General features: G+C 34.7%; 1 protein-coding gene across 3 annotated transcripts in view; it reads right to left on the bottom strand.

Moving 5' to 3' along the window:
• The window catches only part of LOC115443587 (voltage-dependent T-type calcium channel subunit alpha-1G), a 32513-nt gene that overhangs the window by 16621 nt on the left and 2930 nt on the right, over window positions 1-12962 (bottom strand). Inside the window, exons 4-15 of one of the 3 annotated variants that reach the window (XM_037437862.1) lie at window positions 10295-10466; window positions 7809-8085; window positions 7506-7598; window positions 6531-6763; window positions 5296-5410; window positions 4321-4422; window positions 3852-4005; window positions 2716-2912; window positions 2364-2547; window positions 1888-2098; window positions 1475-1684; window positions 392-509 (exon numbers count right to left, since the gene is read on the bottom strand). In XM_037437862.1, coding sequence (XP_037293759.1) covers window positions 392-509; window positions 1475-1684; window positions 1888-2098; window positions 2364-2547; window positions 2716-2912; window positions 3852-4005; window positions 4321-4422; window positions 5296-5410; window positions 6531-6763; window positions 7506-7598; window positions 7809-8085; window positions 10295-10466 — 2066 coding nt within the window. The remainder of the gene's footprint in view (window positions 1-391; window positions 510-1474; window positions 1685-1887; window positions 2099-2363; window positions 2548-2715; window positions 2913-3851; window positions 4006-4320; window positions 4423-5295; window positions 5411-6530; window positions 6764-7505; window positions 7599-7808; window positions 8086-10294; window positions 10467-12962) is intronic. The other 2 variants (XM_037437861.1, XM_037437863.1) reach the window with 2 other exon arrangements.

Below are 12962 nucleotides of genomic sequence, written 5' to 3'. Positions count from 1 at the left end.
ACATGACAACGTGAACGTGACACTAGATGATGTTGGTTCAATCTGTTACGGATGGTACTAGATCTCTCTACGCGGGTTCTATGGTAGCGGTTACGCGACTGAACGCTTGTCTGACAACGCACGATGCTGCAAGCGGAGCCGGTACTCGGGCCAGCGTCAAATGTTACACAGCCGTGTGGCACACGTCATCTTGCAGCAAAGTGAACAGTTGTTTGTGTACTCGCGTGGTTAGTCGATTAGCCGTCACAAGACAATCTTCTGTTATTGGGATTGTCATACTGTCATGAGTGTTGACTGCTGACGGACCCGTTTTGTAAGCGTTTAGTAATGTTGCAAGTTCAGTCTGTTTCTGGATTGTCTGTTAGGAATTTTAATTTAAAATATTGAATACCTGAAACACCGTGACAAAGGCCCACAAGAGCGTATCAAAGTTTTTTCTGTCGCACACTTGTTCGCCATGCTCGTCTTTCTTGCAGAATTTGCACCCGAAGAGGTTCATACCGAGGATGCTGAACGTTACCACGCAATATACGATTAGATAATAATACGGTTACTGCATAATCCTTTCCACACACAACAGGAGGAGATACAAAACTATGAGGAGACATAAGAATGCGTTGGTACACACTAAAGATATGAGTGGTAGTGCAAGTGTGATAAACTGAAGTGGACGAAAAGCACAAAAGCGTGAAAGTTACTATGATTAATAAAGATATTATAAATAGAAGAGAAAAAGTTGTAGATAGTGTGGATAGTGGCGGTGTGTAGTGGGTGGAATGTCCAAGACAGAAGTGGCTGACAAACGATAGGAAAAGATTGATAGAAATTAGGAGAGATCACTCACAGTTAGTGCACAGGTTAAAGGATGCGGGTGTGACAGTTAAGAAGAAATATTCAGAATTTCGTATTTAACGGAGAGTCGCGTGACTCTTCTTTGCTACGGAAAAATGAAAGAACTGATTGAGCAATCAGAGCGATTGCTTTCCCGTGACGTTTGTCTACTAGTTAACTATCTCTACAGTACATGTATGAAACACAGACATAACATGAGGAATATCAAGGATTAATGAACAAAATAAATGTTTAGGAAACTCTTCAGGTCGAGTTTATAAATAAATAAGTACATCATAATATTTATTTCAGAAGATATTACGATACATATACCTTATTGAATAACTAAAGACAAGAAAGTTTTATGAGCCTCGTTTGAACAAATAGGTTTTGTTTCAAAATCTCAAGAGGACAGGTAAAGAAAAATAAAATTAAGAAAGTAATGTCCCTTTTAAGGGACTATATTAACTTAAAAAAAACATTTATATTTGAACTTAAATAAAACTTAATTCTTTGTACTTAACGTTTTAATCCATGCAAGTTTAAATTAAATTTTACATTTCAGCTTATTATTCTTTATTGTATTCTTAAAGCTTTAGTTCCTTTGATTCTTTATCTATTCTAGAAGCGGTTCAATAGTTACCTGAATATGAAAATAAATAGGACGAGCAGAGAAAAGAAGACGGCGACGTTGTCCATGGTGCGCAACATGACGAACAACTGTCGCCGAAGGTTGGGCATGAATCTAACCAACTTGAGGATCCTGAGGAGGCGGAATGTTCGGAGGACGGAGAGGCCCGAGCCGCCGGCCAGGTCCTTCTCGTTGCCCATGCTTTGAGCCAGTTCGAATGCACTGTTGTCAATGTGTGAAATATCTTAGTAGAATGTTGAACACAATATTATAATATATGCAAATATAATCAGTCTGTAAGGTATCCATCAATCTTAATTTATAGTCTTCTAAATTAATAAAACATTAGTTTCTACTTAACTGACATATTGTTCTATTGTAAATTTATACTTTGTAACAAAGGATATTTGATTATAATAGCATACCTAAGAATAACAATAACTCCATCGAACACATTGAAACCGTTGGATATGTACTTGAATGGACCTTCGGCAACTATTTTGAGAATCATCTCAATGGCGAATATGGCGGAGAATACAATGTTGCTGATTTCAACTATTACTGTGAGTTCCTCCGGCTGATTGTGATACTCAATGCCCATTGATAGCGTATTGATTAGAATTGCTAGTAAAATACCTGTGGAAAACGGAAATTCATTGACAATAGTTTAGGTGATATTTTATTTTCCATAGATATTAAAAAAATATTATCACAGAATGTTATTTCGTTAATATTAAAATAAATAAATTTCTAATTATAGCAGACAATAGCTCGGGAACAACTACAAAATGTTTAATTTTTATAAGAGTCTGAACGTCTAACAAAACATATTTGAATTATGGACTTGTGTCACGAAAAATTAAATAATATATGAAGCAATTTTCGGGCTCTCTTTTGTTACCTTGTTGAAAATATTTATGATCAACGATGTTTCTGATATGTTTTCGCAGTATCGAAAAGAATTTCAATATCCTTTTCCAGAACATTGAACACGCGTTTCTGAATCGTCCTTTTCTTGTTTCCTTCGCGGCTGCCTCCGCCGCCAGCAAATCCGCGCAACACGAAAAATCTTCTATTTCTACTGTCTACAAGAAATATGAAAATGTACAAAAAAAAAAAAATGTACGTTGGAAAATAATCTGCTTCGAGAGTTGAAACGATTTGATTTTCAATACGAATCTACAGTAGTCACTAAACCTTACTAATTTTTCATAATTGACCAAATCACAATACCAGTCCCTTACTTTTCTTACCTTTGTATCAATTTTATCTTCGCCAGCTCGTTTGCTGATACCCTTAGTGAGTTCTTCAAAAAAGGAATCTAACGCGACTTGTCCAGTCGGCAAGGCAGCCGACAATGCTCCAGACAGCGCCAACAGCTCTTGACAAGACATGGTCCCGCCCGCGGCTGCTCTCTCCTCCGCCGTATCGCCTGTCGGCAAGTCGAACTCTACGCCCCCGAAATAAGTATCACTAATCTGCTCTCGCGGTATGTACTTCGAAAGCATTTGGATTGACTTACATAAAATATAGACTTGGAAATGGTTTTCCTAACTATTTTTTTTATAAAACAGGTAATTAACACAATGATAGGTACACTTATTTACATAGAACTTGAAAGAATACATGTAAAATAGGGACAGGAATTTTATGCTATTTCAAAACCTAATTATTTAGAATAGGACTTAAACTGTGCTGATATATATACAATATTTCTACATTTTATTACAACTGAAACAATTAGGTACAGTACTTTCCTTAAGTAAATGCTTTCGAGGTACACGGATTGAGATCGAAAACTGTACAAAAACACACACAAGATAAAAAATCTATCTTAATCTGGAAGGGGATAAGCGAAAAATCTAATTGAAAAGTTTCATCTTGAAAGTAATCCTAATCCTATTCAGCTGAATTCTATGAAGGAACAGTGAAAGGAAGCAAGAGATTGAGACCAGATTACACATGCCCGTCTAATAGCGTCGTCTAGGTCTACCTCCGCTAGACTCACCACTTTGGCTCTTAAGCCAGTCACGCTGACACAATGAATCTACAAATATTTATTCAAATTGTTAACAGATTCTAAGTTATGTTATTTTTATAAATAATTTGGTGCCAGACGTTGATAAAGTTTTTAATGTAGCAGTTGAATAAGCAGTGCTAATGTGCGAAAACATTTGTTTAAAAATACAGCTGTTTGCATTGTTTTGTGAGTACTAAGTCAAAATTTAGAAAGTTTTAGGCAGAAGTTTCTTCCAGCGGATTTAGTTTTATTAGATAATTAATATAAGTATTGCGTCCTAAAATAATGAATGTTATATTCATGTGTTAATTTGAAGTTTCAACACGTACAAAGTATATTTAAATGTCTTATATTTAGAAGATACATCACCTGTTTGTGTCATCTTCTCGGAGGAGCAAACGTTATGTGGATGGGCGACATGAGGGACGTTTGGTGCGTGCAGTAATACTGTGTCACTGAACATCACTGATGACCTTCTTCTAGCCAACGATGGCGGCGATAGAAGAGATAGGTTCGAAGCGTTCTGTATCCAAAATGGTGATTTTGAACGAACTGTTTTAATAATACTACATATCAGTGGTCTACGAGATTTCTTCAACTACACATTGCATAACACGATAAAATCAATTTTCCTATTGATTATTTAATATATTTAATTTCTAGACCGTAGTAATCATTATATTCTTTAGAAACCTTCAATAGCTTTATAAACGATATCAATTCCAACGACAATCATGTCAAATATCGAAACCGACTCAGCAACAGAAATCTCCATAGCAATCAACGCGATAATAAATCCGGCATCTGTTCCAAGGGTCCTTTTAAAACATTTTCGTACCTCGAGGTCGGCGGCGGAGAGTGAGGGCACGCGCAACAGGCTGGGTCGGCCGAGGGGCTCATCCCCCGCCCCTCCCTCCTCCACACCCTTACCGCCGTTGCCCTGTGACACCGGCTATCAATACACATCGCCGCAGTGGGAGTTCATTTTCTTTTTGGAATTTCACGGAATTTTTAAGATGATTTGGGGCTTATTATGTGCTAATAACTTGTAATTGTTTTGTTATCTATGTGGTGATATAGTTAAAGTTAGGGATATAGTATATCTATTTTTTTTTTGTTTTGTATTAACTGGTTCTTGTACAATAAGTTAAAAATTGTAGTATATTTGGTCAGTGAATAAAGGCTTTTATTATTATTATATATCTATTTATTTGATAGTTATTAGCTACTATCGAAAATAACATCAACATATCGAAAATTAAATAAGTAAATTTGAGTCAATAAGTAGAGATCAATCATTGATCGTTTTTTTTAAAAAATGCTCTGAATATAAATAAAGATTGCAAAGCTTTATATTTCTTAAAATGTGTCCATAATATAAAATGAAATATGGTTGCTACGTCATTAGCCAAAATCAATAAAATACCCTCCGTCCACGAGGAAATGATATTGTGGAAATTGGATGAGTAATTATATTTCTTTAGGGATATGGGCCTTTATCAGCTGTCAATAACTGATTTATTATAATAAAATGTAAATACACGTTTATATAATGAAATATGCTGAGAATGTTATTTTACATTTTGTATTTGATGCCAATCCGCAATATCTCTTCTAACTTCGATTATGTACTACTTCGGTCTTCGCTCTTAATATTTAATGAAACTGTGCGATTCATAGAAATTATTCTATCCAAATACATTTTAATAGTAATATAATTTTGACCTTTTATGTTGTCTATCAAAACAGTAATTCGATTGGGACTAAACTGCACTAACAAAGTTGCAAGTATAGGATAAAAGCGCAGAATTACCTGAGGATGAACTCGTGGACAGCAAGGATGATGCTGTTTTGGCTTGTTTGCTGGAAGTTGGAGTGTTTCTCTACTCGTCCTCCAACGAAGTTGAGCTCTTTGGTATTTATACACTCTGAGAGAAAGTAATACCCATTTAGTTAATATTAATTGTTGGCAGTAGTCTAAATATATTATCTTTATGGAATAGAATAACCAACTCATTTTTTCTAGCATTAGGGTTAAAAATCAGTTACTGATTCATTTAATGTTAAATGATTAAGTTACCATTAATGTAGGAGATCAATTGGGAGAGAGAGGTCTCTAATTTTTATAGTCTTTGGTAAATTTCTTTACGAAATATACACTGTGTCTGTTCCACTTCAATTTTCTTTAGGATAATAGTTACATCTTGATTGTATGGAAATGATGCAGAAAAAATTACAGTTTAAGTCAATCACATTTAATTTTATTTATTTCCCGCGAATGATGATGTACAAGATAATGTTACGAAGTAAAAAATAATTTGTAACAAACCTGATAAAGACAATAAAGTGTCGATGTAAAATATGTGCAAAGCGAAAACTAATATTAGTTTAAATACGAACATCGCGTACGAGGATCAGATTAACAAACTCAACAATGTTTAGACGCCAAAATCATGCAAATGAGGATTTAGTATATTGCCAGCGACTTCAAATTTAACGTTAAATCTATTTCGCTTTATTCATACATTTACATTGTTATCTAACTGAGTGGATGAGGATTATTATGTTCGTCTCAAATTTTGCATTTATAAGGGCTTATCTCAGCATATATTACGAGTAATAGTGCTAACTTATCAATTTTCATTTTGGATATCGTATAATGCGATGTGTTTATTAATTTCGTTAGTACTCTCAGAGATATTTAATTTAATTTAGAAGTGTTATCTAATTATGTTTGATTCGCTCTTTTGTGGAAAACTACGACTATAGACGTTAATGAACTAGTCAGACAAGGGTCATTATGAACGTGAACGGCGACGTAATGAGGCGCTGTAGTCAGCTTTTTTGTGTGCTGTCAATAGGAATCATCAGTAGTCGCAATTTGATATAATTTTATGGTCATGATCTTAATGATTATGACGCGATTTGACTAAAGCATGAAAATGATATAAAAGGAATTTCATCACATATAAAAATCTTTATTTTAATACTATTGCTGTAAAAGGTTAGATTTCTATAATTATAAAAATAATTAACATAAATTCATACCTAATCTTTTTGGCCATTCGTCGTTTGAATCGCCTCCACAAATGTGCGACGTATTTGACTATTTCTGCGTAGCACGTCGCGGGTTCGCTGTTGTTGGTGGATGACGCGAGAGTAGAAGACGAAGTGAAGCGAGCTCTCTCGGCTCGCATTCGTTCCATCTCTCGTTTCTTGGTTTCGCTGAACTGCGTTGCTATGACGACCAAGCAGAGGTTGATCATGAAGAATGACCCAATCTGTTAAACAAGAAGCAATACAAACATAATATGTTTTTGAGGGATGCAATTTTTTTTTAATTTGTTTAAATATTTGGGAACATAATCAGAGTGCGCTTGACGTCACTCAAAATGGGCAAATAATTGTCAAAACTAGGGTAGTGAGTGCTGTTATGGAAGAAGCAATATATGTGTACATGAAGAATATACAAATTTTGTTTTTAAAAATATATGGGGATAATTAAACATGATGAGAGTGCTTCACACTACGCAAAATAAAGAAAGAATTGTCAAAAGTAGGATACTAAATTTTCAAATTTTTAATACTTCATAAGCTGTAAAAATATACCAACAAATATTAAAGCCACGATAACGTTGAAGCAAGTAAGATATTACATTCGATCATCGGCTTAAAGTTTTAGCACAGTTTTCATAAGCAGTTGACATACTAGATATATCAAGAAGAATTTAGTTTTGTATATTTCTTGTTGTGACAAATATGCTGTAAATAATTTCTTTTCTAAATATCCTTAAATCTAGAATTAACAAAAATGATATTCATTTAAAAATGCAAATAAGTGTATAAAAAGGACACCTTTCTAACGAAAGAAGAAAAATAACTAACAAAATAATCTCAAGTAAATGACACAAAGCTTTCTTACAAAAAATACAAGATGTAATGAACATTAGGGCCGCCTCCATCATACCCTTGTCACGATACATTACAAAATCCTTTTAGATTTACGAGCGCTATGAAACTCACCACAATCAGTAACACGAAGTAAATCCAATCCCAGAAACTATGCGCGTCTTGCACGTAGTACATTATATCAGTCCATCCTTCTAGAGATATCACCTGAAAACAATCTTTATTAGTTAACTTTTTATTGAAATTGTTCAGCTAGAAGTCTACATCCAAAACAACAAAATTTTAAAACAATATTCTTATCTTTAGATATTTTGTTTGCTCTTATAAGTTACTTTGTTATATGCAGGATTATAACCATCAAAAACATTTTGGATTGAAGCGCAACTTAGTAATATTTCTTAAAATATAAACACTCACCAAAAATATGGCAACCCAAGCGAGGCCAATGTTGTCGAAAGAAATAGTTCCTTGAAACGGATTCGCTCCTCTCTGCGTACAGTTAGTATAATACTGATTCCAATTCACACATGAAGTGTTCGTTGGTCTATTATACGAGTAAGGTCTTGCGGTTTCATTGCAAACCAAAGCCCCATATCGGTAAGGAGGAAAGTCGCCGCACTGGTGCATGCCACTGTCCTCTGGTGTCGTGCATATATAGTCCAATTCTTTGGAGAACTCGTAGTAAAAGGATATGCTACAAAACAAAAGACGTTTTTATGGACAGAGAAAATATGGAAAAGTTTATACGTTACTGAAGACACTGTGCTGGCAATGATTAATGGGTTTGATTATGAGAAGCAACGGATGTTTTATTCATAAAGGAGTATTATGTACTCTACTAATGCCTCCCTCGTGTTGTTTTTGGTAGATGCACTATTTGTTAAATATAATATTAAAAAACCTAACATCGATTCACAGTGATACAATATCGAGATTCATAATAGGTATATGTGTCACTATATTACGTACAACAAATTTAAAAGAAGTGTGATTTGAATACAAAACTTATAGTGAAATCAGAACTAATCAGAAAAGTCAATTATGTTCAGTCAGTATAGTATTGATAGGTCGAGATTGCAAAGAAGCAGTTAAAGTTTAAGTAATTGAACGCGATTGCATGCAGACACAACAGCGACATTAAGTCATGCAACATGCTGAAATGAAGGCGGGAATTGGTTAATAGTGGCAAATCTATCAGCTATACGAATTAATGGTAATGGTAGCGTTAATAAAGGTGGCTTAGAGAAGCCGAGCATCGGTGGATCGAAGAGATTAACGTCAGTAGCTCTCCGCCGTTATCGTTTACGACGAAGTACACATGCGTCGGAACACGAACGCTGGCCGTAATGCTCGTAACCTACATCATTTGGGGCGCCCGGTCGTTTCGGGGCTTGTTCTCTTGATGACAGCCATAACAGTTTTATTGTGGCCACCAACTTCAGTCTAAAATGTCTCATCGATGTACGAGATGGAAGACATTATGAGAAATAAAATAAAACTTGTGTTTCATGAAATCAGTATCCACTAGCAGTTAGTAAAATAATGTTGAAATGACAATGCACACATTCAAATAATGTTTTGTGGTTTGTGGAATTGATATGTGTTGGTAATAATTGTCATTGAAAAGAATGGTACAGTTCACGGAAACATTATCATTGTCGGATTCGTATTTGAGAAATCAATAATTACAGCATAATTTCAGCAAAATCATAACGAAGAGCGCTATTTTAGAGAAAGTAATTTAGGAGATAATCGAAATAATATTTACTTATTTTAGAGGAAGTTGAAATAACTACCCATGTATTCAATAAAAACAAATTGGCAGTTCTAGCATACAATATAATTGGAATTTCCTTTTTGAACTTGATAACATTGTAAAGGCTATAAAATTCCTAAAGATCCTATAAAACTGCCAATTCGTGAAAGGGAAGCAAACACGATAGCACATCTGGACGGCAGATGTGTAAAGGTACACGTAACAACAGATCGCAATATTCGTAATATAAACACATTAATTTTGATCGCAAATCCTTACGAGTTCACTCTGACGCGCACTCTGTACCATTCGGACAGGTCTCTGGAACACAAATTGAGGAAGCCGTGACGGGTGTCATGTACCTATGCAACTTGCAAAACTTCATAAAACTAAGAATGTAGTACCAGTGCGAAGATTGCGTCATTTGGCTATCTTCGGCAAACAACATTCTTAGTTTCATTAATGAATGTTACTATATGTTCTAAGTATAAAATATCTGGATGGTATCAACTAAGAGTGATCATTGTTGGTTTTCGTTCACTATGATGGTATTTATCTACTTTGTAATATGTTCAGGTAGATATGTCACGAACCATTCGAATGTAACAAAATTAGTAAAGTAAGTAAAGGTTTCCACGATCACACATTCTGTATTTTGATACATAAATGGTTCAACATGCGTGTGTTATCGGGATTAATTATTTTGTAAAGTGTTGACAGAATGCAATATTTAAGTGTGTTGTTTGTAAATCGAAAAGCGGAACCTTTTCTCATGCGCGTTTGACAAATGTTAGTAACAGTGCGAAAACAATAGGCAACAACAAAATGTACAATGTTAAAATGATGTATAGAACAGCTGTGGATGTGCCCGTCGAGGACGTAAGCGTTAAATATTGCATGCAGTCAACGTTAGCAATGGAACGTGCCGCTAAGACGAGCACTCTCGAGCAAATGGAGCAAAATGGAAAACTCATTTCATCCAAAACTTTAAACATTTCCACTGAACCCGCTGTGTCATATAATTTCGGTTACATTCATTATTTAATACTAATTAACGCTTACAAATATGAGTCCGCGTCAACATATTGCGGTGGAACTGTAATATCCAGAGTTCGACGTTGCTACGAAGGTAAATATAGAAACTTACTTTGGTTTAGGTACGTTTGGCGGTAAGACGATTTCACATCGCTGTCTTAGGATTCCTTCCCATAGTTGGACACCGACGATTCCAAATATAAAGAAGACAAAGAAACATAGTAATAATACATTCCCTAACATGGGAAGTGTGTCCAATAGCAGCATCACCAGAATACGCATACCTGAAATAAACATAATTTTTTGTGATATACGTTCTGTATAAATTAAACATAAAAATAAATATGGCGTAATTAACGTAACATTATTTCATAAATTGTATCAAAGGAAAACAGTTTTTCCAGCGGTAGCAGATTTGTAAAACTGAGTATATTGATGGCAATTTGATAGACTTTGTGAATTCATTTACCGCTGAAGTGCAGTTTCACGTGGGCGAACTGGATTGATTTTAATTAATTCCTACCCTATGTAGGCTTTCAAAATGGGATTACTGAGTTCTGATACAACTCTGCACCAAATATCAAACAGCAATTTATAAGTAATATTGCACTCAATCTGGCCTGATGACTGATGTTTATCAACAGCATAAAAGCAGATCGGAAAAAAATATTTGATTCTAAATGAAAAGGAAATGAAGAAATAAAGAGGAAGATAAAACATTGAGCCCCGTAAGATATAAATCAAAATTTGCATTTCAATTTAACGGGATAAAAAGGCACGTGGGGGCAATAAATTGTGCGAAGAGCAAATTAGTGCCGATGTATGTCTAACCGCGGGCGATCGTGGCTCGATTTAATTTGCGGGCGGGTTGCATTGTCCCAGTTGTTTGCGAGACCCAGATGGGGTTTTGTGCAAAACTTTAGCGCGTGCCCATCTTTTGTTTGAATGTTCAATGCTAACCGTTTGGAAGTCGTGACGGCTTTTGCGCTTTGTTGCAGTGATTTATTGAATTTCAATGCTTACGCTACGTTTCGATTGTAGCGTGTTATTTAGACAAAGTTTAATCGAGTACTTTATGGTTACCATGGAGTTTAAATCTTTGTCAAGCAAGCATTCATCAAGATATTCATAGAAAACCCTTATTTAAAAAAATACTGTAGATTTTCAATTTAGTTGTTAAACATCGTTACTGAATACACAAAACACTAATCCTGATTATTCCTTGAATATGGTTTCTTACACGAATTAATTAAATAATAGATAACAGCTCTTTGTGAAGTTGTGTTAATTTCCGTCTTGGAGATAATTCAGCCATGATTAATGTCTTGTGCTTGAAGTTAATCGCTTTATCACACGTAAACTTAGACGATTGTGGTGCAAGGATGCGCAGAATGATAGAAGTGGAATAGACAAGATGAATAGAGGGGCTTGTTCTGAGGAGCTCATTATTAAATGACATAACAACTGTCTTTAGGGAGGTGTAAGGAAGTAAATGCTACCGTGAAGAATTTATGCTATCCAGAGCGTCTTTGTTTGAAATATATAATATGTTGTTCATATGAATATATACTAATATTATAAAAGATAAGGTTTTTTTTAACTGAACATAGGTTTCATTTTATTTGCAAGCGACGGTACGACCACAAATTATTTTGTATACGAACAACGTAAAACAACGTATGATGTATTATTTAAGATCTATCTTAAAATGTAGGCTCAATTTTATCCCAAGAAAGTATAAAGCAAGACTTTTATATCAGCAAAACTTTTACACGCAGGCGGATCTGCGAGCTAAAACTAATTCATAATTCTTGTAAGTTGTAACATATTTTACATGTTCGATGATATATTCGCGACGAATGTACCATATTTTATCTACCGCATTGACCTGTAAAAATCACTGTGTAAACAATATTTATCTGGCTGTAATGTAACTGTAGTCTCGTGGAAATGGCAGCACTCGTTAAGCCGACGTCAGAGGCCTTTGGTTCACTTGTTGCTGCGATCGATCGCGGCCCGCACTCACCGAAACGCGCAGTTAATTTTCGTATCTGCCACCCACCGTATGGATTTCTTTGTGTTCAGCTTCACTGGACACGTTTACGTTTATTTCCTAGAATTGTGGATGATGTCATATTTGTAAGCTGTATTTTTACTTTGTTGCATAATATCATCCTGTTATAATAATTTATACCGTGTTTTTGCAATCACAATCCATAATCATACCTATGCTCATGTAGTTATTATGCTTCATAGCTGAAGTTTTAGTTTAAACGCGCTAATCTTTAGAACGCCTGCTTCGATTGTAAAAAATAATATTTAACTAATCCGAAGCTATTATTATCTTTATAGGTTACTACCTATTCTTCCCATACGTAAATTTACGTGATAATCGCAAATTTATTTATTATAAAGACTTCTTGAATTTTATAATAACTAAAAAGTAAAAATGTTAAAGGTTTATTGGAGTATTCATTCGAGTTCATCACATTTGAAACATAAACAGTTCAAATACTAAATCCAATAAGTAAATCTTACAAATGTTACAAAGTATTTACCTTTTTTTACTTAAACTTCCCTTAACAAAGTCGCTAGTGTAGAAAAGGTTGCCTAAAGTAAAGGGGTTCTTATATTAAGAGCTCTTCTTTACCGTGTTTAGTACAAGGACGGTGTTGTTAATAGCTTTATAAGGCTCTTCATTTCTTAGAATTGCTTTCACTAGGATAATGTTATAGCAACATTATCAATCTTTGTTGGCGTATTTGAGTCGCTTTAGGTCT

The sequence above is a fragment of the Manduca sexta genome, chromosome 12 (genome assembly GCF_014839805.1).
Source record: "Manduca sexta isolate Smith_Timp_Sample1 chromosome 12, JHU_Msex_v1.0, whole genome shotgun sequence".
NCBI classification, from domain to species: Eukaryota; Metazoa; Arthropoda; class Insecta; order Lepidoptera; family Sphingidae; genus Manduca; species Manduca sexta.
The sequence above is the reverse complement of the archived record's forward strand: the minus strand, read 5'-3'. Positions and strand labels throughout refer to the sequence as shown.